This window comes from Artemia franciscana, chromosome 1, assembly GCF_032884065.1.
Source record: "Artemia franciscana chromosome 1, ASM3288406v1, whole genome shotgun sequence".
In the NCBI taxonomy this organism is placed as follows: Eukaryota; Metazoa; Arthropoda; class Branchiopoda; order Anostraca; family Artemiidae; genus Artemia; species Artemia franciscana.
In genome coordinates, this window is record NC_088863.1 from 69,790,483 (window position 1) to 69,818,162 (window position 27,680).

The 27,680-nt window shown below is 33.9% G+C and overlaps 1 protein-coding gene across 1 annotated transcript; it reads left to right on the plus strand.

The window, feature by feature from the left end:
* Positions 1-26,217, plus strand: LOC136033364 (protein obstructor-E-like). The gene is made up of 6 exons (XM_065714157.1): positions 1-138; positions 10,634-10,837; positions 16,859-17,047; positions 18,553-18,757; positions 21,162-21,277; positions 25,973-26,217. Exons 1-6 carry the CDS (start codon positions 99-101, stop codon positions 26,059-26,061), a joined length of 843 nt encoding a protein of 280 aa, XP_065570229.1. The 5' UTR covers positions 1-98; the 3' UTR covers positions 26,062-26,217.
* The last annotated feature ends 1,463 nt before the right edge of the window (positions 26,218-27,680 follow it).

The window sequence follows — 27,680 nt, forward strand, 5'->3', positions numbered from 1 at the left end:
CCGAGTAGTATTACCGCCTTATTAGTGGTATAAATAAGGATCTTCAATAGCATTGACAGTAGTACAAGTAGAGATACCCGTTGTCTTTAGTTTGTGAAATGGCTAAACTTTTTGTGATATCTGTTCTTGTAGCGTCAGGTAAGATCAATTAAGTATTTATGTTGCAAAATTCTTTCTATAATATTCCCAAAAAAGGTAAAATTCTGAACGAGGGACTATTGTATAGTCGTAGCTATGGTTTTCAATGTCAATCCCTCCAAGCCATTACAACACAATTGGGCATAAAAACCCTCAGTTTGGGCCCTCTTAGAGGCTGCAATAACAAAACAGTTAAAATTCTGAACGAGGGACTATTGTAGAGTCGTAGCTATATTTTTCAAGACACTATCGACCCCCCCGAGCCATTACAACACAATTAAGCATAAAAACCCTCAGGTTGGGGTCCTCTTAGACGCTGCAACCATAGACATCCATCCCCTTTGCACCCTAGCTACGCCACACTACGATATTGGAAAGGGGTGATGCTAGATGGATCAAAATCGTAAGAATTAATCTGGAGCCTCAATAATCCCTTGGGAAGATGTTCAAACTAGCTACCCCCCTCCTTCCACCTCCAAAGGACGATGGACTCTTATAGTCTTGTGTTGTGCAATTGAAACCTTGAGAAATACATCTACTGCCTTAATGACTCAATCCCGATTTATAAGGCGCTAAGGATCGTAAATCAATTTCTCTAAACTAGGAAAAAGGCCGTATTAGGATAATACGGCTTAAAATACTGCTAAAACAATAGGAATTTGTATTTTCCAAAACTATAGTCAATGGGAAAGTAGCTGAAACACAAACTAAAGCTAAACATTTTTGTAAAGTCTAAGATTGTATAGGCTACACCCTTCACCTATTTAATCTTATTTGCATTAGGAATAAAAAAACCAAGAGTTGGTAGCTTGATAAAATCTTACTAGGATAGGGCATTTTTGGCCCTGGATTTATTCTTGAAATTTTCAACCCAACTACTTTCCAATATAGCAAAACACCTCTCAACTAGAGCTTTACCCTAGAAAGAAATACTTCGGTAAATTTTCCGATTTACTCACTAATGAGATAGCTAAGAAGTATACATACTTTTAGAATCAGAATTTCATCCTGGATCCAAGTATAACATTTAATTATGTCGGAAATGAATTTTACCCCCCCCCACTCAATCTACCAATGCATAACCTTAATTGTATATATGCAGGGATTTCACTCTGTTCTATAAATTTATTTAACCTTTTTGTCAAAATAATGGAAAAGTCATTGCATATATAGATTCCAAGGTAGGCTATATATTTGCACACAAGTAAAGTTTATTTCTGACACGAATGAATAATATTTTGGTGCCATTATGAAATTCTAATTCTAAAAGCATACATATTTCTTTGCAATTTCATTAGTGAGAAAACTGGAAAATTTACTGAAGTACATTTCATCTTCCTATTCATCCTTCTTTCCAAATATAACCTACCCCACAGTTGTGCATTTCTCCCCCCCCCCTTCCCTCCCTGGAGAACCCAAATACAAGCCAAGGCTGTATTCGAAACCTAAAAAAAGATTAAATTGGTTAAGTCAAAGGTCGTTAACAGGGAGTAGTAGTCTCCCTTGACTTTTTGCCCATTCCCTGGATATTTTACATGGAGTTTGCCCGCTCAACTAAATTCTTATAAATTGCTGCAAGAGACCCTAAATATACGACCAATAGAAATTTTAAACTTATTATAAAGTTGAACTTTTTTTTTATTATAGCGAAATTTTAAGTTTCATCACAGGCTAATAGGGCATAGGTCAATAGTTCCTCGGCTAAATAATTTTTTTTTTTTCACAATACGCGTTTGTAGTTTTCTTTTCGGAAAGGGCCTAAGAAGGTGAGCATACAAGAGGGAGGGTTTTAACCCTTTGTTTAAGTCTTTTTATACAATGAACATTGAAACTGTACCCTTGCTAGACTTTTTAATCTTTCCACTCTAGAAATGGCACAAAAAGGTGCTTTTTTGATGCTATATGGCAAGAGCGTGCGCAGCTTTGTGGGTCTTAGGCGGCTTTATGCTGCGGTGAGTTGTTAGTATTAGTAGTAATATGTGGCTTTTCGTAAAATAGTTATTCAGAATAATTCATAAGAGGCAAGTAGCCTAGATATGAGCAGCGACTCTTATGGGCCATTAAGACTTGCATTGCCCAGCATTTTGGTCATTGGTGAGCAAAAGCTAAAGTATTCTAGCACAATATGGCAAAAATGCCACTTTAAAGTTCACAGTCTATTTTTTTACCAAAATAATCCATTATATATTACAAAATTTCGTTAAAATGTCCTTTCTCTCAATATTCTACGACTACTGGTCCGATACGGTCGTCCATGGGGGGAAAAACAGAAAGGAGACATATCAGTGATAACCACGCAAAAAAGTGATTTTACTTAATGTTCAAGGTGGGGGTACGGTTTTATTTAAAACGTTTAGGGTTCAAACACCAGCAATTCCAAGGGCGTACTTTCTGTTTCAATCCACCAAAATTTTTTAGAAGCTTTTAGAAAATTTCGAAAAAAAAATTCGCAATAAACTTTTCAGCAACTGATATGTCATTTCGGCGCTCTATGTGCCAGCAACTGCTCTGGGGATCTTTCTTCTCTTCTAATAAACCTTTACTGTTAAGTTAAATCAGTGGCGGAACTGGGAATGGGTGGGGGGCAGCTGCCTCTCCTAGTTCTTCTGACATCTGACATCAAATATTTTTAATTTTTTATTTTTACCTTCCTAATTAGGTGCCTTGCCACTCCCCGCTTTATGATGTCTAAAACCGTTACTAATTAAACATGTATAATAGTTACTATTTCTCAATTACCTAAACCCAAGGAAATTTATTTCTTTGTGTGTGTATGGGTTAAATTTAATTTAAAGTGAAAACAAATTGATCTCACTCAACAGCTCAAACACATCACCAAAACAAGTTTTTGTACAATAATGTATTTTATAATAATCTTCATGACGAAATATAACAAAAACTGGTTAAACAGATTGGTTTAATGCAAAAAAAAATTTACCGTGTATTTCCAGCAGATCCCAAAGGTCATTTGGCAGATCTGTCGGATGTTTAGTTAAACTGAAAATACTAATACCATCGAAATTGCCAAATAAACGTTTGAGCAATGACTGCGAAACTACGTCCTTTATTTTCCTTTGCTTAAGTATCTAGTATTTTATAATAATCTTCATGACAAAATATATCAAAAACTGGTTAAACAGATTGGTGCTAAAGCAAATAAAATTTGCCGTATACTTGGCACTAATCCTTGTATTTCAGTAGATCCCAAAGGTCATTTGGCAGATGTGTTGGATATTTCGTTAAACTGAAAATGCAAATGCCATCGAAATTTCCACAGAAGCATTTGAGCAATGACTGTGAAACTATGTCCTTTATTTTCCCTTGCTCAAGGTACGCACCCGATAATTTTAGCGTACCTACGAAGCATTTCTGTGGCAAGGTTAGATGAGGGACCTGCACCAATGAAAGTATCAACCCTCATGTGTCATTGGCTCAGAATTCTTACCCTATTAATATGAGCCGATCAGTGAAAAACGAAAATCTGTGTACGTTTCTGCTAGAAAGTTGCTAGTGGATGTTGGTTTTGGAGAGTTTCAATGAGATAGGATACAACTTTTTGAATTCAGTTCAAACGTTGTTTTACGCTCCTCAATTTTTACTAGAATACTTTCCTCTATGCATAAGTATGAGTGCTCTGCAATGAAATTGGTGGGAAGAAGGCACGGGCATGTTGGGAGGGAGGCTACGGGAAAACTATGTATTTCTAGTCATACTGCACGAAGTTCTTGTTTGTTTCCACATTTAAGAAGTTAGTTATTTTTAATTTTCCATTAAAATTTTTTGGAGGGGGAAGAGTAGTGGAGAGGCCGATGGCTCACTTTGGTCTTCCAATCACACATATTCAAAATTTCTGTTTGATTCTGGCGAACACAGGATGTAGCAAGTCTATCTTTCTGTTGCACAGTAGTCGAGAGAGGGGGGTGAGAATGAATAATAGAGACGCCATGGCCTTACTTTAATCTTCCAATTTCACAATTATAAAGTCCTTGATTCTGGTTCATGCAAGGTGTAGCAAGACTTCCTTTCTGCATAAAAGCTAGCGCTAAATGTAGCGTTGAGAGGTTCATAGGGATCACGGACCACTTTGTGCCCCCTGATATCACTTATCACAAATGGTTGCATTATTCAGCTTCAAACAAGATGCAGAATACTTAACTTTCTGCTTAAAAATTCACGGGGGTATATCATTGGGCTCGAGGGCCCACATTTTGCCCCCTTACCATATAAATGTATAACCTTTGTAAGCTTGAATTTATGCAAGGAGCCACCTGCCAACTTTTCATTTTACACAAATTTTATATTTTAGGTTTTTTTAATGAGATAACTATAAAAAATTCCCATCAATATAAATGAGCAAATAAATCTTAAAACGAGTGAATTTTAGTAAAATTCCCTTCCAAAAAGCATTAAACAAGAGACAGATACGTCCACTTTTCTTTGATTGGTAGAAACTACTGTTTTTGTGTGTCTGTGATTTATTACCAACTTCAACGTTTCATTTTTGCCAGAAAAATTCCCAACCCTTTTTTTCATCTAATCTTAATTATCTTTATCTGTATTGTTTTTAGACTTATTTCTTTTGCTTTGATTAAAGCCAATAAAATTGTCAAGGTTTTTTATTTTCTTTTTTTGTGACTCAGCCAAATACTTGAGTAATAAATAAGTTTAAAATTCCGTAAATATTTGTGATTTGGTCAATAATAGTTTAGCTAGTCGCCCTTGACTGCACCGCGCCTGAACCACGCCTTTTCACATGTTGGCCTCGTCCAAATAGAAATCTGCTACAACTAATTGAAGATAGTTATCAGAATTGCAACCCACGGAAAATCATTCTTCAGAAGACCGGTTCAGTCGGTGATTTAATTACAATGATTTATAAAGCGTGTATGCAGACGGCAAAAAGAGGAATATAAAAAGGGAGAAGGGAAATGAAACTTCATACAGGAGATGCACGCACGTATAAACACCTAAATACAGATTGAAACTCGAGACAGATTACATCAGCAAAAGCGAATTCCGCAGAAAATATTCTAATGTATTAGATCATATTCCGAATTCAGCAACTAAAGTATCTACTTTTTTGTAAATTTGAAAAACTGCCGAAGTATAGTAACCTTCTTGTATATACCTATTTCACGTTTGAATCGGAATGTAAAATAATAGTTGCTAAATTTATAAACAGAAAATGAATTTTGTGCTCAGAAGCGGTTAACGACTTACAAAGCAGAAATAAATAGTAAAAAAGTAATAATAAGAAAGAAATAGTAGCAAAGAGTGAGTTACAAAGTCGTTAGTGCACTTTATTATTGCATCTTTCTAGAGTAATGTCTATAAGACTTTCTCATTTCTTCTTTCTGGTACCGCTGACGTAGTGAAAATGAACTAAAATGAAATTGAACCTGCTGTATGACCTGACTATATAGGGTTGAAAGTAACTAATTTAGGACTAACAACAACTTTTCATTTTTGTCAGAAAAAAATTTCTTAATTCCATTGCCCCTCGTGAAAGGGCTCCTGAAAGCTGTGCAATTTGACCATTGATCACATATTGTTTTTGTCAATGGAAAACATATTGAAACTTTTTGAAGAAACTTTGAAGAGAAAAAGAACAAAAAATTAAACATGCAGGCGTGTTCTTTCTTCGGACAAAAATGCAAAATTCCACATTTTTGTAGATAGGAGCTTGGAGCCTCTTCAATAGGTCTCTGTAATGTGCTGAATCGGATGATTAGGTTTTCATTAAGATCGCCTGACTTTTTGGGGAGTTTTCCCCATTTTCAAAAATCAGGAAAATTTTCTCACCCTCGGACCTTTTAGATGGGAAACATTAAATTTAACGTATTTCTTATATTATATCGGCAAAAAATTCCATTCTTTTGATATATTCCTTGCTATCATAATTTTGTTTTTAGCTTTTTTTAACATTGGACCAATTCGCTCCTTGCTCACAGTTCGTTACCTCAAACTGGTTAATTGCAAGTCAACCTAGTCAACCATTTAAAGTTCCACTGTGCTTTTACTTTTGCTATAAAATAGAGAAAAATAGATATATAAAATATAAAAATATATAAAATATCTAAAAATATAAAATAGAGAAAATAAAAGAGTATTTAAGTCTAGATTTTGGTTGAAAGTTGGATGTTAAGGCAGCCCTACATAATGAACAATAGTTAATTGATCTTACTAAATATAACTGATGCATTGAAACTAAAACACCATACCAAAGTTTTGTTTTACCTGTTTATACACGCCCCCCCCCCTCTTTAATAAATATTTTTTGATGTTTTGAAGCAATAAATGTTTTGATGAATCATAATGAGTGGTAGATTGGAAGATTCGGTGTGATCTTTTTTTACTTTCTTTTTTTTGTGAACTCAAAAAGACAGTTTTTTGGATTAGTATGGATGGCCTGTGTCATACAGTAGCTTTAAAAGATGTACTCATATTTCATATAACAGCGGGATCTCTAATAGCAGCATAAAGTGTCACTCGTTGGGTACCTTCAGATTTTTGTATTTATTGTTTTCATTTTTTACGCGGTAGATATCTCTAGGTCAGGATTTTGTGATTTTTTTTGCATGGTACTTCACTGTGGCCTGGTTTTCGGTACGTAGTGATTGTTGGGCGAGAGTTCGTAACATTTAAGTGATTAGATTTAAAAAATCAACTGAAAATAAGAAGCAACACTAAACCTTGAAACGAACAGAAATTATTACGTATATGAGGGGGTTTGCCCCTCGTCAGTACCTCACTTTTCACGCTAAAAGTTATGTTCCAACACTTTAAGATTCACCCCTTGAATCACAAAGGCCGTTGAATTAGAAAATATAGCTCTCTTGAAAATACCGAAAAAAACTTTAGAGTAAAGAGTGAGGTACTGATGATGGGGCAAATCCCCTCATATACGTAATAATTTCTGTTCGTTTTAAGTTTTTATATTACTCCTTGCTTTCAGTTGAAAAAACTTGTTTTTTAATTTTATTTCTGATCTTTTAATTAAATAATACTAGATAATTAATGAAAAATTCTCTCCCCCTCAAGTCAAATTCCTCCACGAAAAAATCCTCCCACGTAACCCCTTCCCTACCCTCCCCCCCTATCAGAAAAAATTCCCCTGAAAACTTCTGAACTTCCCAATAACCAATAATGTATAAAGAATGGGCAGAGTTCATAGATTGCAACCCTTCCTTCGGGGACTGATGGGGATTAAGTCATCCTCAAAGACATAGTTATTCGTTTTTTCGACTATGCTGAACAAAACGGCTATCTTAAAATTTGGTCATGTGACTTTCGGAAAAAATGAGCATGGGAGGGGACCTTATTGTCCTTCAATTTTTGTCACTGAAAAGGGCACTAGAACTTTTAATTTCCATTCGAATGAGCCGTCTCGCAATGTTCTAGGTTAGCTGACTCGATAAGATCACCCCTGGAAAAAAATACGCATCCGTGATCCGGGCAAAAATTTCTTCTGTCAAAAAAATACAAAATTCTACATTTTTGCAGATAGGAGCTTGACACTTCTTTATTTGGGTTCTTTGATATGCCGAGTTTTATTACGTGATTTTCATTAAGATTCAATCACTTTTAGGGGGTTTTCCTCCTTTTTTGAAAGTAAGGCAAATTTTTTTAGCCTTAAAGCTTTTGATGTGTAGCCTAAGACTAAACACAATATGCAGACATGTTCGAGTTTATTACTGAAAGGGTGGTGCGTCATGAAGGACATATCCAGAGGGTTATTGGTTTTGAGTCCCCTCCACCTGAAATTTTTGTCCAGCTCATAAAGACGTGACATAAATGCATATAAAATGGTTCTATCCGTTTGCTTAGGTCTTTTATAACCCTCCTTGAAAACCCTTCACTCCTGAATAATTTGATGCGTTTTTAAAAGTCGTTTTTACCCCTCATGAATAAATACCCCCCCACACTGAAAAAAAGTGGACACAGCGGCTTACATCACATCATTATGTTTTTGTCACCTCTTTCAGTTGATGCCTTGAAAGTTAAATTAATGAGTGGAAACTTGAAAAAAAAACATGATAAATGTATGAAAAATTGAAAAATCACTAAAACAGTGAAATTTTTTTTGTCTGGTATTGGCTGAAAAATAATAAAAGAAGAATATCCAAAATTTTATACTTATTTATATATTTGATACATAATGTATGTATGGAAAATAAATTAACCTGGAATATGGAAATAGGCATTAAATAAAAGAAAAAAAATCCAATAGTGTATTTTCACAAACTGCGTAAAAAAGAATATGTTTATTTGAATCAAGAATTGGTCGAATATACCCGGGTCAATTTTTTAAACAAGTGACAATGAAGTGTTGTTTTTCCTTTAATAACACGATTCTTTAATTGCATTAAACATCTTCCTTTTTATTTTGAAGCATCGAATGTAACGATTAGTAAACAGAATTTCTATCCAATATGAGGTAGATTAGAAGATCAAGGATAATTTCATTTATTTTGCTGCTTCTTACGACTTAAAGTACGACTCAATTCTTAAAAACTATTTTTCTAGCCTCAAAGTCGGCTGAATGTCTCAAAGACCAAGGGTCCATTAGCGATATTTCCCAGGGGACTTGAAACTGGTGAAAACTATTGATAATATGTAATTTGAATATGAAATTTGATTGAAAAGACAATGAAATAGTGTCGACAAGGTTTTCAGTCAGAAAGGGTTGCACTACATGAAACTCCCAAAGTTGCCAAACTTATAAACTGACATTACTTTTGAGTTGATTTTGAGCATTTTCCTAGCAGGCTAACTATAACATTTTTCGGGACTGTAGAATTCAGCTCTGTGAAATTCAAACTTTCTAATGATATATGTTTCATTTATCTGAATGTTTCTAGCTCCAGCACGAAACGAGAGAAGTAAAATGGTTATTATAGTAGGTGTTGGTGTTGAAATGGTGTCAATTAGGTTGAATAGGTGTTGGTGTTGAATGGTGGTGTTGAACGGTGTTGAAAGTAGGTGTCAGCTTTTAGGTTTCTGACGTTTACTCGGATCTCTTATCCGACCTGTACAAGTTAAGACCGCCCAATCCATTCCAAATAGCTTGATCATACAAACTAAAAAAGTTAATAATGGACGAGACAAGGTGAAACTCGCCTTAGGAAAGTTTGATTAGCTTATGGGGGGATTGGATGATTAAATTCCGAAGGAGAGTTTTGATGGATGCTTTCTATGCAACATAGAAAGCACCTAAGCTAAGCACTAATTTAGATATTCAGTCTTTTAAAGAGCCTGTTAGCATAAATTTGTTTATGATTGCTTTTTAAATTATACCTTTTTAAAAGTATTCTGGCCTTGCCTAAAACCTTCGTGTAGCACTGCAAGTGTCAATGCTGTATTTTGTAACCCAAAAGCCCGTGAGGATTTGTGTTTCAAAAATACATTACTATCGCTTTGCAAGAAATTTGCTATGTTCACGAAAAAAGATAGTTTAAAGGTTTTATTCAATAATATAGTTAGTGATCAGTATTCTTTTATACACATGTTGAATAGGCATGTACGCTGTCTTGGAGAGCTTTTGAACTCGTGCTCCACCTAATGAGGTCTCAAAATATATATACGTTTCCCAAAAATTATTTCTACGTTGAGACCATCTCCTATAGTCACTAGTTATAAAGGATATTTATTCAGATTTCTCACCCCCTGCCCGAAAAATATTACATAAGCCTATGCACCCTATATTGTGTTTACTCTGCTTTGTGAAGGATGTATTTGATAACTCAGCGTTCACACTTATTTCCTAGGGTTTCAGGTACCCAGTCTTAATATTACAATACACACAGGCAAGAAAAGGTGGGGGTGTACAAAAGAGCCTTCTGGATAACTCAAGACTTTCCTTTATAGCTTTATTTTTCCTACAATTTGCCTTCTTTATAGGCTTGAATGTGTCCCTATCCCTATTCTTTCCATAAATTCCTCTAAATATGTCTTGAATGGTGTAATCATGAGCAGTGCGATTTCTTCGTTATGTATTGTATAGTGCAAGAACTAATCACACCATTTCAGCCAATGAGATTCAAACATTACACGTAACTGGTATTTTTAACGATGGTATTGTAAATATTTAATTTAATAAAAGAAGCATCACTCACCAAAGTGAAGGTGGAAAAAAGGACGGATTTCTCATCAGTGTAGTTCATCATTATGCGATGCATTCTGAATGATTTTCAAATAAGAAAATCTTGAGCTTCCGGGACCCACAAAAAATAATTACAGAAAAAAATAGCTTCATAACAAAATTAGCGAGATATAGGCGAATTTTTAGGGACCATAAGAATAAACATTAAGGATAATCCAGAATAGGGAGGTAGTTATCGTGAACTCAAACACGTGTCTATGATCTTTATGTTTTCAACCGGGCCTTTTATTATCACGAAAAGTTGTTTTCGTCCGTAAAAAAAAAATGGTAAAATGATGGAAGGATATATACTTGAAGTATTTGAAGAAATTTAATAATATTTTATTTTTCCAGCCTATGGCCAATTCAACTGCCCCCTAGAAGATGGCTACTTTGGACATGACACATCCTGCGATAAGTACTGGAGGTGTGAGGACGGCAAAGCTGAGCTGAAAGTATGTGGTAATGGATTAGCATTCGATGATACAGATAAGAAACACCAGAAAGAGAACTGTGATTATTTACATAATGTGGATTGTGGAGAAAGAGATGAATTAGGTAGGTTCAACCAACCATGAATCCTTGATCAGTCGACGTATCATTGGTCAGGCATCAATTGACATTGGTTCTTGTTTTAGTGACAGAATTTTGCCTATTCTACTTTTTATGGTTATGCGAAAGTTTCAAAAAGGATATTTCAAATTTTCCCAATTTTTTTTTTATCTTCGCGACTGCGCCAAGAAATGCACTAATGCTGCATTAATTGATGAAAATAATGCCTTGTGTCTTCACTTTGAACAAGAGAAAACACCTTTATCCCTCATATAAAACACATAGCCAAAAGCTTAGCATTTGGCTATGTTTTGGCTATGTTGGCCACGAGAGTCAACCCTAACAACTCATATTCACCAAACACATCCTCCATATAGCTCAACTTTCTACACCGCTAAGCCACCACTAAATTCAGTCAATCCCGCATGCATCTCCATCCTGCGGAATTCAGTCTCTAACAACCCCATTCCCCGCTATTGGGTGCAGCACAAGTCCATTCCCAAAATATGTAATCCCTACAGAAGGTAATCACACCCAACTCAAGTGTGCTCAACCGCCCCACAAAATAACCCTCTTTAACCAAAATTTTCCTTTTTAACTCTGTACTGAAGACAGCGCCTCATTTCTTAACAACCTTCGATAAAACATGGAAACAAAAATAATAATTTCAGATGCTCATATTCAAGTTTTATTGTCCACATAATTTCTTTCAGAAACAGTATGTTAAAGAGAAGAGCCATCATCTTTCTGCCATTTATTTATTATGGCATATAGCGCATTATTCTCTATCTAGAGGAGCTATTCGCAACCTGTTGTGGCACAAAGTGCCAGGTGCAAATAGCCAATAGAAAATGGAGCTGGCTTATAGGACAGACTACAGAAAATTACTGTGAATATCGGCTGAAAAGGCAAGTTGTTTGGAAATTGGCCATGTGTCTATTGTCCTTACCAGTTCACCTCAATGAACTAGAATTAGTGATTAGTCTCACCAGTTCACTAAGGTTTTAAAGAACACTGCCCACTTCGTTATAGATAAAGGCAACCATAAGATTTGATGCCTGTTCACTATCCCAACTTTTTATCGGAAAGATAAGCATGCAGAATATTGTTATAGCCAGGATCACACAAAGGATTTTCAACCGGTATGATTGGAATAAATAGTGCCCTAATGACCTGACCCAAAACTACTTCCTCCTGTTCATGTGCTTTAGATGGCGCATATGGTCAAAGTGCACGAAAATCAAGCGAGACCAGAAAGTTGAGACTTTTTTCAAATTTCCAAGACGGAAGATTGTTTCTTAAGTAAAACAAAGATGAAACTTACAAACTAGCCTGCAATTTTTTGGGGGGAGGGGAATTTTTAGAGATTTTCAATTTTAATTTTTTTATTCAATTTCAATTTTTAATTTTCAGAGAAAAGCAAGTTGTTATAAAAGTGAGTAAGCAAAAATAGTAAAACTCTAATTTTAAATATCAATATTTATTAGATTTTAAGAAATCTGTCGTTAAAAAAATGACAGTCTCATTATCAAATCACAACGTAATGCATGCTAACAGCCTAATAATATTTTGAATTGAAGGGTGTAAGAAATTACAATTTTTCTTCAAGAATAACTTTAGATGCTTTCAGAACTTGGGTAAAGTTGCATATGGCAACAATATAAAAAGTTTGCCCATTGAGAGGTCATTGATAATAGCAAAAAGGTTATAAGTTTCTTCTTCTTTCAAAATGAGTAGCATAAAAAATTAAAACATAAAAGCATATAAAAAAAATTTAGAATGTCAGATCTTCCATTTATCGCTTTTTTGGTAGAAGACTTTCTTACAGAAAGGCTTTATAGAAGCCTCTATTAAGTCCCCTGTATAAATAGAAAGGCTTTTATAGAAGTCGTTCTGACTGAGACTAGAATTTAATATCTTGTTGTAAAGCATCTAAATATCTAACTTACTGGCAACCGAATTAGATTTCGCTATTCTGTGGTATTATGTTCAGTAGCGGTTTTAGGCCTCATAATCTGGGGGTGGGGCAGGGTATACCATAGGAGAGTAAAAATAAAAAATTAAAGGAATTAAATTTTAGATTTCATAAAAACTGAGGAGGGGAGGGGGTGGCTGTCCCTCCATTCTCAGGCCTAAATCCGCCACTGTTTATATCACATTAGATTATTTTAATCCAAATTAAAACCTACGATGCACTTCAAGTATTAGTAACAGAAATGCATCGTTAGGAAATTATCATTTTGCATCTAGATATACAAATATATGCATATAGAAACAAAAAGATGCTTAAAATCCGTAAATACTGTGTAACATATTGTATTGAGTAATTCTAAAATAATTGGATTTAGTTATGCTAGGTTCAGTCGTGTAGAATTTTGACAAATCCATTAAAGACTCAGTTGCCATTTTTAGATTGAATTTTTGGGAATAAACTACAAAGTTCAATTTTCAACAAAAAGACTTTTGAGATCTTCCAAACAACATTATGGGATATCTCGAAAAAAAAATCTAAATGAAAATAAAAGAGAATCCGTAAAATATTTCATCAGAACCCTATGTGACTACCAGTGGTGGATCTAGGCCCCCTTCCCTAAAGAGGTGGTGAATTTGTGGTTGGGACTGTTTGCTCTGGTTTGGGTTGGGACGAAAGTCAATTTTTGGTAATTGGTTTTAATAGTTGAGGTTTTAATAAGTTTTTAATTATTAAGACTGTTTCTTTTTGCAAACAAGTTTGAAACAAGGTTTTAGTCACTTTGTGTGGTCTCTGTTAGATTTTTACTAATGTCGCATACCGCCAAAAACTGTTTAATTAAATTTAGGTTTATCAAACGTATTACCAAAAAAGGCACCTGGGAGGCGAAAATCTTCATTTCGTAATAATAAGGAGGGGAAATTTAAAACCATAACTTCTTCAGGTTGTCGAAATGATATTTTAGGATTGTGCCGTCACAACGGGGCTGAAAAGCAAAATATCCACTTCTTTTTACTGTTAAAAATTTTGTTTTCCAGTCTTGCTATGACATTGAGGTGAAGAAATTGATATCATTACTTTTTTTGGCTGTTTGTGTTGGTTTATTGGGTTTGCTTTTTTTTGCAAAGCAGGGAGGTTTTTTCAACAATGTTGTTTTTTGGGGGATTTGTACGATAGAAAGTAAATGTATGAAAAGTGCAAAAATTATTAATTTAAGTTTTGGATTTTGATGAGGAAATGGTAGACACTTTACTGCCCATTTTCATCTAATTAAAGCTCTGCATTATATGACACATCACCTCCTCTGTTCATCCTAAAACATTAAAATAAAGGCCAAAGTCTTTAGAACTTTAATATAAGTTCGTATAAGTATATACTTAAGACTAAGTATATGAGCTGAAATACCATTTCCAAGGTCAGAGTAATCATTTAAAAAAAATACATTTTCGAAAGATTGTTTATAAAAGAAGGCAATTAAGTGTGTGTTTATTTTATTTTTTATCTAGCTGGTATAGATGGGTCTCTGAATTCTAATTTTGAATCAGAAGAATGGCATCGATTTTTTTCAAGCATTTAGTAATAAAATGTTTATAAAAAGTGGAAATTCAGACAACTTAAGTTAACCACGGAAATGGAATGCAACTACAATATTACTTCGGAATTTCTCACTTTTTAAATACCAACCAATCACAAAATATAGTTATGTTACTGTATAGGGGTTGCATGTATTTATCCATCAAGTTGTCTAAACTGCTACATATACGGCTGAGGATTTTTATACTTACTTTGATACATTCCATCCAATCATATTTCCATGATTAGTTGTTTATAAATCAAAATTTTTACAGGACAATTCTTTTACTTGATGCTAAATCTGAGTCAAATTTCAAATTTTATATTTGTGCTTAACAGACGTATCGAAATTTAAACGTTTGAATTGAATATCTGAAAATCTCAAGATTAAAAAAAAAAATAATTATAAATCAACCACAGCTTGAAACCCTGAGAATTTAAATAACCAATCTATACCTATCAAATACAAAAACATAATAATTTGTTTTTAACTAGTATATCGAATCATATACTTATTTTGAAGCAAATGTCTACATGCATCTTTATTAGAGTTCATATTTTTCTGACGATTTTGGTCTTTATTCAAGTATTTTTGGACGAAAAGAAGAGGAAATACTAACGAAGAGCTCTAAACGGACAAGACTTGAGACTGGCAGGACTAGCCATTATAAACATTCACCTAATATTGATGTAGACATCGACCGTGTAATAACTAGACATGGCGAGAGTGGAAATTTAGAAATAGACTTTTTCTTATAAAAGTGTGAATTCTGTAATTTAAGCGAAATATATCGAACTTTAAAACGTGGATAGAAACGTTATGTTGTTATGGAAAGTAAAATTTTGATTAGTAAATTTTTGAGATTTCGTCAAAGTTGACACTGTTTATTGAAACACTATTTTCAAAAAGAATCAGTGGTTAGTTAAAGCTTTATTGCCTATACTTAAAACTCTCGTTTTGAATATTTTCTATGCATTTCTATCTGTTACATTGTAACAAGGAAAACATTCTGTTTTTCTTGTTACATTCCTAAAAAAACTAGTATTAAAACGGTTAATTTATCTTTTACGAATATACAAGTTGTATCTTTATCATCATTTCCTACTCTTCATTGCTACCATAGTTACTAAGCAATGCCACAAAGTTAGGCGACATGCTAAATGGTTTGACCTATGCAAACTGTCACAAAGAGTGCATGACCCCAAAAGATGGTTCAAGATCATGTTTGTTTTTTTTATTTTACAATAAAAAGATTAACCCACTCACTATATTGGCCAGAAGTGTAAAAGAAAAAAAATTATGCAGAAAATATTAAATACCATTTTTTATAGATGGTGAATAGCTTTTAATTTTTTTTTATGGCGGGATGGTTTTTATAGCTAACTATTTTTGTATCAATATTTTTATAGTATTTCAATTTCAACAGATTTATTAGAACTTTAACCCTCTCCAGGTTTTGGATTAAATTTATGACTATAAATTTATACCACTAGTATACCACTATACCACTAGTATACCACTAGTGGTATACCAGTATATACCAGTAGGTAGTATACCACTACCTACTTGCGACGCATAGTTTCTTTTAAATTCGAGGTTCCCTTTAAATTGTAGGCATTTCTTTGTTCTCAAGTTTACCCGACCAACCTATTATGCCCCCCCCCCTAAAGAAAATCCTGGATCCGCCCCTGGTGGCTACAACATTAGTTTAGATGAGAATTTTTTCCACTGACAAACCGAATTCTTGAAAGAGATAATCCGTTGAACAATAAAGCTTATAAATCTGACGAATGGTAAGGCTAAATTGATAATCCAAATTGCTAGTCTTTTTTTTAGCGCAGTTGTCGAACGCACAGTATAGATCATGAACTTGGAGTCCCGATTGTCAATGGAACAGAATTTTCAAAATCTGGCTTATAAACAGAACGTCATACTTAAAATCCTGATTCTGATTTTAAAATTCGGTTAGCCAGTGCTAGAGGCAGAATTTTCAATTTAATATATATACAAATAATTGGCAGATTTGGGTACATTTTCAAAAACAAGAAATGATAAAATGAACAATTTATAGAACAGACTTTTGAAATGATCAAATGAATTATTGACTAACAATGCAGAGTATGAGTAACTCATAGGATTCGAAATTGGCGATAGCGTCAGCCAAAAAAAAAAAAACACCAGCGCCATCTAGTATTTCGCGATAGTTTGGCATTTTTTCAAACTATGTTTTCGTTTTTTTTTTATTGAATGTTACGCTAATTTTATCGACCGCACAAACTAAATGAACTATTCTTATTATTACCCAGCAAAAAATACCAAGAGTTCCCAAAGGCAAGATGCCGTTGGAAGTTTTTTTTTGTCCACACTAGTGCCATATCCTGCCCTTGTAAGTTACCCATGCTCTTTGTAGCTAAATTCCCCAGTTCCTTGCACATCTGATATTTAACGTCTGAAAGAAATAAGCTTACCTTACTGATTCCAGAGCCAGCAGTCGGTACAAAGAATTGTCCACGTCTGTACGGAATTTTTGCTGATGAGCTACGTTGTGATGTCTTCTGGAGCTGTTGGAACGGTGAAGCCAATAGGTATCAATGTGCACCAGGCTTAGCTTACGATCGAGAAGCTAGAGTTTGTATGTGGGCTGATCAAGTTCCAGAATGTAAAGTTGAAGGTAAATACTGCAATAAAAATATTTTCTTGTTTTCAAAAAAATGTAAATTTGATGTTTTAATCTGGAAAAGGATCAAACAACTATATTGGGTTTATTCATAACTAATCACTTTTCTGGAATTTTTCTTACTTGACTCACTGATCACTAAGAAAAAAGGCGACAGAATAACTAGACGTCAAAAAGTACTATCTCTAAAAAAGTACACAATCTATGATACATATCTTTAGGGCAGCAGGGAGGGGGGGGGGCTGAAAAGTTAAAAGGTAATTCTTAGGTCACTGACTTTCAATGGGTACTTCCGTATTAGCCAGTACAAGCTCAAGAAGTTTGCTGAATGAAAGATTTAAAAAAAACCTGTTTCATAGCCACAAAGACAAATGAGGGGTGACAGAATGCGATGGAATTGTACAATTTGGGCTATATATTTGTACATAAGGAGTGAGGCTGTAAGGTTAGGCTGGGTTACCTTACCACCTCCCACTAATGTGCAAAATATGTAGCCCAAATTATGCTATTATATAAGCTAAAGTATTATATTTTCATCAAAATTTGGTGTATTTCATTAGGATTAACCTAACTTCACTTCTCAGGTGTGTACTGACTAATACGAAAGTAAATTTTAATTTTTACTGTTACGTTTTTCTTTTTTGGCTGAATCTTGCTTTTGGGAGATCTCTTTAGTTAATCTTCTTTAAGGCTAAGAATTAAATGAAATATTCTTTATTATAACTAAGTCAAGAAGATTCTCTTACTAAAATTAAACAATGACGAAAATCATTTAGTTAATATTAGCATTGAGAAAAAAAAATATGAACACTTTAAAGAAACTGACAATACGTTTTCTTCGAATGTTTCAGAAAAGAATCTAATAACAGCTAAACTTATTGGACCATAATAAAGCGTCCATCGAATAAGATTTTTGACCATTTTTTAACTAGTTGGTTAGGTATTAATATTATTTTAGTCTTTGATAGGAGTTCCCATTCTTCCTCAACTATGTATTTTTTTTGTTAGAAGTTTAATTTAAAACAAAGTAATATATTAACAATAATAATATTGTTGCTAAGTAAACAATAATATTGCAATTTCAAAGCTTTAAGTCGTATAAAAAAAAATTGACAAGTCTACAACTAAAATTAGTAACATAAACGAACATATAAGCAAAACCTATAAACTCTGATTGACTAAATAAAGCCAACTAATTAAGTTGATACTAGAATAAATGTTGATACTAGTTGTATCAAACCTAACAGAACCTGACCGAACAATTGTAACTTCCTCACGAAATTATCAAAAGCTACTATACTGCTTTAAGAAATTAAGATTTAATTATATCAAATCTATTGATTCTCTCCACCCCCTTCCTAAAAAGTGACCTTCGCATTGAAAAAAACCTACTACATGTAAATACAGCTTGACTTAATTCTTTAGAAGAATCAAATGCTATCATGGAAATAGGGCTTTCAGTGTTGAAATATCATTATAAAAGCTATCTTGTCATTTAGAAGTTGGAAATGGTTTCCAGTGTCCAGCTGACGCACCTGCTGCAGGAAGCTTCACTCGACATGCTCATCCTGAAGATTGTCGAAAGTATTATGTCTGCCTGGACGGTAGCCCAAGAGAATACGGCTGCCCTGTTGGAACTGTCTTCAAGATTGGTGATGATGATTCAAGTGGATTTTGTGCTGACCCAGAAGAGGTTGAAGGATGGTAAGATACTTGGGTCCATTATATACTAGCATTAGAGCCTGTCTGACGACAACATTAAAAAAACAAGAACACATACTCGTTTGTGAGGATCGGAAAAAGAATGTTTTACCTACTATCCACAACCAAATCCTTCAAGCTGCTTTACCCCCCCCCCCCTAAAAAGTTGATCCCAAGATCGTAAAATCTAATGTCGTAGACTTAGACAACCTTCTCTACATTAAGTGAAGAAAAAGAACAATTATAAAGACCATAGGATATAGGACTAGAAAATAAATAAATTAAGTTGTAAGGCAAGCTTAAGCTGATATTTAACAATTATCTACAAAAATTATTTGGCTTCAAATGAAATATTACTTTTTATTGTAATTTGGCTTGGTATCTAAATATAATAATCTTTTGGCAACTTTGCTATTCAAAACAATGACTTTTTTTTCAAAACACAAAACACCATTATAAGCCACAATAAATGTCTTTCCAGAAGGTAAATGTAAGGCTTTTACCTTACCTGAAATTGCAACTTGAAGCCATCTAACAATTTTTCAGATCTTATTTCTGCACTTTTAGTTGTGTGCGTTGGAAGAGGGTTGGCTTCAGACTTGCATGTTCTTTGTTGAAATCTCGATATTATTAAGCTTTTTAAAGGAATTTTCGTTTGATGTATCCATTGATTTACCTTTCTTTGTGCTCATTAGCTTGAAATTTTTTTTCAAAGGTGAATTTTCTTGTTAGAAAAATAAAGAGCCATGTTGATACTGAAGAGGAGCAGAAATGAAATTATGGGGAAATTCAAACTGAAAACGAACAGAAAGTGCTATGAGTCAATAAAACCCAAAACGAATAAAAACTGAAGTGAATAATTTAATTCAAACTGAAAAGAGAAATTCAAATTAAAACTGGGAAATTCAAACTAAAAATGAACAGAGTCTACTATGAATCAATAAAACCTAAAATGAATAAAAATTAAAGCGAATACTTTAATTCCAATTAAAGACGGAAATTCAAATTCAAAATGGCAAATCCAAACTGAAAACGAAAGGAAAGTACCATGAATCAATAAAACCCAAAACGAATAGAAATTAAAGTGAATACTTTAATTCAAACTGAAAACGGGAATTTAAATTCAAAATGGGAAATTCAAATGAAAACGAACAGAAAGTACTATGAACAAGAAAAACTCAAAATGAATAGAAACTAAAATGGATACTTTGATTCAAACTGAATACGGAAATTCAAACTGGGAAATGCCTTAATTAGAAACAAAGCAGAAATTCAAGTTCCGAGAGGTGGATTGGAGACAAATAATTTTGGATCCCCACATCTCCTTTTCTAGCCGTAAAATGTGAAGTCCACTATCATCATGTACCCAACACCCGGAAATTTCAGCTCGATCACCACAAGTTGCTTCCAAAATGTTGCTGATATGCTATTTTGTTAATCTGTACACACGAGCTGTTTTTTATTTACCCTTGCCCCATCCACTAGTCGGAATTCAATGCTCACTTGGCTCTTCAACATCACTGAAAATGTCAAACCGATCTCCCTAACTGTTCCTGAGAAACATAGATATGCTATTTTGATTACCTAGGTGCACATAGTTTTTTTTCATTCTACGTCACTACTTTAAGAGGAGTAGATTTGCCCCTCCCCTCTTCAATAGGCATTAAAACGAAGGTGTATGTAGTTTTTTTTTTTCATTTTACATCACTACTTTAAGAGAAGTAGATTTTCCCCTCCCATCTTCAATAAGCACAGAGGGTGAAGGTGCACATAGTTTTTTTCAGTCTACATGATTACTTTAATAGAAGTATATTTGCCCATCCCTCTTCAATACTTCTTGAAAGTTTCATTTTATGCCCAAAGCCAGTCCCAAGATATTGCAGATACCCTATTGTGCCAATGCTTGTTGGATTTTATCTTTTGTACTTAGATTATAAATCTAATATGGCAAGATATCAAATTTTATTGGACAGAAATTTTAGACTTATCAGTTTTAAAGTTATATAAAATAAAGTTTGAAATATACTTGGTTTTCAGTAGAGCCAAAGATCGTAACAGCCTTTAGAAAGTCTAGGAGTGATAGGGGAAGTGGCCCTACTAATGTTTATAGCAATTTATGGCGTATTAAGTTCTATAAAAAAATCAAAGTTATAATTGAAAATATACCTTCCAATCCAACTCGAGATTTATTCTTAGAAATATTATTTTAAAAAATTGGCACAAAAATATGGCTACTATTATTTTGATTAAATATTCAAAACCAAGAATTTCAGTTACTGCCAAATATTATAGCCCAACTTCAGTTCAAAATTTAGATAAACTCAACGATTTTGATTGCAACCCATTTATAACTATGACCGCGATTCAATGTGATTGCTCCTTAATGATTGCAATTAATCTCTTTTAGCGAAGACTATTATGGCGAATTAGACCTCAAGACTTTGAAAAAATCTGACCTTCTGTCAGGACTTAACCAGAATGGAGGAACAACAAGGAAACCCCTCTTGAGAAACTCAGCTGCAAGTATGTCTTTCTAATTTAATGCATGTTATTGTCATGTTATTGTCAATAACTGGAACAACAATAACAATGTCAACAATAACAATGTCAAATAACAATGTCAAACCATAATGACAAACGATAAATAACAATGTCAAACCATGTTTGACATTGAACAAATATGGCAGTATTTTAATGCAAAACTCCATAAAATGATCTTACTGCACTTATTTCCCCTCAAGAGGGGAAACCCCTCTTGAGAAACTCAGCTGCAAGTATGTCTTTCTTATTTAATGTATAATTAACCATGTTATTGGCAATAACTGGAACAACACTGTTTTGTCTTTGTATTCAAAAGGACTTATCATTGGTATTCGTCAAGCTTTGTTTAAAGTCTTTAAACTTTGTAAAATCTGCCCCAAAATTTAAGTCCTATAGCAATTATATTTTCCTTATCTGTTACGCTCGCATGACTGAATTTTTCAGGGATTTCTTGAGTCGTAACCAAAAACAGTCATTTTAATTAATATGAAATTCAGCCAGAGTTTTCGACTGAGGTGTGTTAAAAGTAATTGCCTTAACCTAGTCATAATAAAAGAGCAATTAGATTTAAAAATAGTATTAAATTTTGTTTTATGTTACAGTACTATACTGCTGAAAAGAACAGTTCTTATTCACCTCAAAGTATCTAAAGGGAATGATTTGGTACTTTTGCAAAATCAAGTGAAAATGACAGCGGAAAACGAAAAATGAACCATATATAGTATATTGGACCAAAAAGGCGAAGATATACTATAGAACACAGCGTGTGTCTATGGATGCTTGCATTATACAGATTTATCTTTATTCACTGCTTCTTTTTTAAAGTTGGTGCATACCGCCACCAATGACAACATTTCTTCATATGTATGTCTTTGGCTTAAAAATTGAACCCATGAGTTTCCTTAATTTTGTGTAAATTTCTATTGAACCAGTTCAAACAATTAGATTCCATTTACACCTTGCATGGTTAATTAAAGATTCGTTAAATAAAAATATACAATTTATACAATAAGATATACAATCTCAAAAATATTTCTAATTTGCATTCAAGTTTTAAGGTTTTTCCTAATATACTAAAAAAAAAATCTTAAAACTATAATGAAAATTTGGTAAACTCTTTTCTGCTCTCTCAGTGTTATAATGACAAAAATGGATGCTTCTATTATGCAGATTTATCTGAGTTTTGGCAACATTTTGAAAAAACTATATTTCAGTTGGTAGGGGGCTAAACTGGACTTTGTAGGGGTAACTAAGTAATGGGGGCTGTTGCCCCCTGCCCCATAGAAAATTACACCCCTGCCAACTGTACTTTTAAAGATTGTTTATAAGCACTAAATTTAAATTAGACCTACGCTGCCAAAGTAACGTGAAGTGTTGCGGCAACCTTTGTCCGGCTTCGCCGAATAAAGTGTTGCGAGAGCAAAACTTTGGTTTTGTTTCTTTGCTATTGGTTAAACGCTGAAGTTGTCAGCCTATCGAAGCTTTTAAAACGTTATGTTCAAAGAAGAACGTAATCAGTAATCACATGATCAAGGGCTATTCCTCAGCGTTGAAAAAACAATAATAATAAAAGATTATCGAAAGAAGGGACTAAGTTGACTCTGCAGCCAGTTGAACTTTATCCTTTTTAATCGTAGACATCGTGACGGATGAAAGCTTAGAACAATAACTTATATAATCTAGTTGGTATTATAAAGCTATCTGTAACTTTTCAGGATCGAAATACCATAAATGACACTATTAATTATGAAGAAACTACTATGGCATATTTTTTAGCAGCTCATCACGAGCTATCGATAATACCGAAAGAAGAGACTAAATTGAATTTGCAGCCAGTTGAATGTTATCCTTATCAATCGTAGACATCGTGACGGATGAAAACTTGAAACAGTATCTAATATGATGTAGTTGGTATTATAAAGCTATCCTTAACTTTTCAGGATCAAAATATCATAGATGACACTCTATTAATTACTACGAAACTGCCTCGTTGTTTTGCGTTATCGTTTGTACCCGTTGCGTAAACACTTAATTCTAGGTTGCGGTGAGTATGGGTAGACTGCACCAACTATCAAAAGTTACAAACCCCTCTTCACTGAAGATGATTGTAGCCTAACAGACGATTATTACTTGCAAATCCCCTACATGTCTTACCACTGGAACCAACTTGGTCTTGCCATCAAATACACCGGAAACAAATAATAGGTACACCAATAGCAAAATTTCCAAACCCATCATTGCCGAAGATGATTATGAGCTAACAGCCGACCTTTCCTTACAAGTCCCCTACATGTCTCACAATTGGTGTCGGCCTATTTTTGGTTTCAGTGTGTACCCTACTACTGAAGTTGTTAGCCCCTTGAAACTTTCAAACTAGTATATCTCATGAAAGAATTTTTGTTAAAAAATGGATGAATTATACTTTGATCAGCCCATCAAGAGATATCGATTGTCGTCGGGAAAAAAATCCTATCTGTCTTAGTTCAAAAGTTTTTTTTTTTGCCGTAGGCCAACTTTCTAACGTCACCACTTGGAAACGAGCAAAGGACAAGCTCCAATTTCTCTAGCAATGACAGAACTTCTAAATTTTAAGAGGTATATCTAATAACATTTCTCTTCCTCAATACCAAGTCCGAAGAAACAAATGATAAACCCAGCCGAAATCACGAACAGAAATGGGTAGAAACAATAGATGGCAGCACTTTCCGACCTGTGGTAAATGCTGCTTTTTTGCTTCTGTCAATTTTTCTATTTATCACTCAAAGAAGATATATTGGCTGTGGGGCCGGGTAACTGCCACATATATTTAACACTTATTGATTTTAGTCCTTCTTCAATTTGAAAGTGGAACCTGCCTGCTTGCCTGCTAGAACGGAGCTTTCTTTTCGAAAGCAGAAACAAGGTTTGATGAAACGAAAGCTTGGCTGCACAACTTCAGATACTCCTATCTGACATAGTCCATATAACTCCACTTCACTTCGCACACCATAGGCTCTGGCTCGTGGACAAGCGAAAACCATCCTTTTTGGCCCCAGGCAAGAGTTCTACGGAGCTTTCCAAAACGTAATGTCATATTCATCAATCCAGCCTCAGGTCCACACTTTCCGTAAAAACCGCACAGGTTAGACCCTTACCAGTTTCCAGGAATAAGCTGATATCGGCGGCATAGGAAAAAAAACGGGACAAAACCAAAGTGTTGCTCTCGCAACAGAATTATTACGCTCATGACTTTAATACACCTTTCAATTTCGTTTTTTTTATGATCAACAACTTGAAAAATTGAATTGTATTTTTGAAAATGTTGGGGAATCTAACTGAAGTGTAATTATTAGCGCTAGTTTGTTGAAAAATATTTGTTAAACTCTTTCATCGCTTCTACCAGATTGATAACTCCAAAAGTCAAAGAGTCAATTCAAAAATACCCTGTTAATTGTTTGGAAATGATATTGGTTCAAAAAAGAGCAGGCATTATCTCTTACAATCCCTAATGGCCTTTTCTTAATTGAATATAAATGAAAAGGAAAGAAATGCATAATGTCTTCCAATTATCCTACAAATGAAATAAGAATAAGCAAAACATGCTCTCCACAAAATGAGTACTTATCCAATCAAACAGTTCGTGGTAACGAATCAAACAATTCGTGGTAACGAACTGTAGTAAGGAGCGGCCCGGCTCAATAGTAACCAAAACTCTAAAAAATGGAATTTTGATACCAATACCTATATCAAAAGAATCGCATTTTAATGCTGATTTTAAATATATAAGTTTCATCAAGTTTAGTCTTACCCATCAAAAGTTACCAGCCTGAGAAAATGTGCCTTACTTTAGAAATTTGGGGGAAACACACTCTAAAAGTCATAGAATCTTAACGAAAATCACACCATCAGATTCAGCGTATCAGAGAACCATACTGTAGAAGTTTCAAGCTCCTATCAATAAAAATGTGGAATTTTGTATTTTTTGCCACAAGACGGATCACATATTCGTCTTTATTTGTTTGTTCTTTGTTTTTTTGTTATATTTTTTTCCCAGTGGTGATCGTGTCGACCCAGTGGTCCTAGAATGTTGCGGGAGGGCTCATTCTAACGGAAATTAAAATTTCTAATGCCCTTTCAATGCCATTTCTTGACCTGGTAGGCTTATTTTCTTGGTAGGACATAAAGTTAGCCCTGATAAGATATCATGGAAGCCCTGTATCAATGTATCAAGGTAGCCCTAATAAGGTATGTTGGAAGCCCCTCAAGTATCAAGGTATCCCTGATAAGGTATCCTCTCTTGAGAAAAAACCCTTAGGTTCTGTAGCAGTATCACAACAGAACAGCATGAAGCTGAAACATTATGGGTTTTGATTTTAGGCTTATTTTTTGTAAATAGGAAAAGTTTTAATCTATAATCTACGTTCAGTATAGCCCTTAATTTTATGATAAGCCCTTGAATATATGTCATCCAAGCAGTGTAGTTTTTGCAAGGGGAGAAAATAATTAGTTTAATATTTAATGGTCGTTTTTGAAAATTAGAAAATTAGCTTAATGATGAAGAAAAAAAGTAGTCAAGAGATAATTTTGGTTTTTCCAAAACGATTTTTGTATTGCAGTCAAAAGAGTCACAACAGCTTTCCCCGGGGCTATTTCTTTCTAGGTATTAACGGTTTCTCTAAAAAGATTTTTGTATTGCAGTCAAAAGAGTCACAACAGCCATCCCCGTGGCAGCAGCAGCAGAACAGGTTGAAGAAGAGTATGAATACGAATACGAAGAAGAACAGTAATTAGTACAAAAGCTGAGAGTCTGTGAATGGGACAAAGTCTGGACCTCTTTAAAACACCTTTGAATAAAGGAGGGTTCAGATCTGTTTTTATATGCATTATATGTTTTTATATCTATATAAATATTTTATTTTTGTAATAAAATCAGCCAAAACTTGGTTTTAATAATCATCATTTCATTTAATTATTTTCATTTCATATACCTGTCAATCATCAGCTAATTCAGCCAAACCAGGTAGCCGTTGCTTGAGTCTGCACAAAACGAAGTAATCTTTCTCAATATTATTAAATATCGCTACCGATTCTGAGCAGTCTTAGCATAATACGTCATTATAAGCTCTTATCATGTTGTGGTTGCATCGGTACCTATAACCAAATGAAAGAACAAATGAAAAATTAAAATGCCCGACAAAGAAAATTATAAGGATATTATTCGATTTTTCATGGTATAAACCCTATGCCAGTTTGTACCCTATAACATCAATTATTGCACCAAGAGGGTAAAAGAAACGGAGGGTGCAAACCCCCCATCTTAAAAAACAGTTCTAAAGTATGACAGGAATGCCACAGTGATTTCCGTGTTTATTCTTAATTCGTCAAATTATATGAATGCTTCGATATTGCTAAGTACTTTGTTGAATTCTAAGCAGATGATGTCCTATCATCAGTAGAGTTTAGTAATTTTTCCCAGAAGAAATATCACGCATGCGTGTTTAAATTTTTTCCTCTATCATAAGAAGTAATGGAGGCAAAGTGCCGTTTTCCGCCATTTCCACCGGAAAACATCCATTTTCACCTTAAGAGGAACAAACTGTGTGGGATTCCAGAGTAAAAAATAGCCAATAAATTTTCCATGATTTGAAACTCCAATTGGAGGCGTAGATCGATCCCTAGCAAAAAACTAGCAAGTAAAATAAAAACACAAAATCATTTATTAAATTCTTTATTTGCAAAATCTTAAAGATACCAGTGACAAGACAGTCCTCGGACTTACCAGTTATGTGGCAAAGTTTAAAACATCTTATAGGAATGTTTTAATAAGGTAGGAATCGCAACCTCAATTTAATATCGAATCGTAACAGAAATTCATATTGACTTCTTTAATCTCGCTGCCTGAATTCAACCAAATTCGTTCTGCGAGGTTTATTCCGTTAAAAAGAACGATTAAAACTTGATCTTTAAAAAACAACAATTTTTTACATATTTAAAAATCAATGTTAGAACTTAACACAAAAAAATTATTTCTGCAGAGATTACCCAAGATACTCTGCAAAACTAGCTAAAAAAAACTGACATGTGAATTTTTTTGTCTGTAGAATTCTAAAACTAGAGCTTTACTGAAAACACAATAATTAACACTAAAAGTCTCAGGAGCAAAAAATCCCGTAAGTAGCTTGTAGAAAGTAAAACACTAATTTATAAGGCTCTATTATAAAGCCTCACTATGTACTAATCATGGTATCAACAACTCTAATTAAAAAATGTTAATTATCTAAAAAGAACTCAAGCAAGATAAGCTTTAAGAAAAATGCTAGGTTTTAAAATTCTCCAGATATCGAAAAATATCACGAGTCACTTTATATGAAATAGTTTTGTAGATATGTTACCGTGAATGTCTAAA

Coding starts and splice junctions, on each gene's coding strand:
- LOC136033364 (XM_065714157.1), top strand. CDS start 99: ATGGCTAAACTTTTTGTGATATCTGTTCTTGTAGCGTCAG. Junction 17,048..18,552: donor TCCAGAATGTAAAGTTGAAG/GTAAATACTGCA, acceptor CTTGTCATTTAG/AAGTTGGAAATGGTTTCCAG. Junction 21,278..25,972: donor CTTGAGAAACTCAGCTGCAA/GTATGTCTTTCT, acceptor TTTGTATTGCAG/TCAAAAGAGTCACAACAGCC.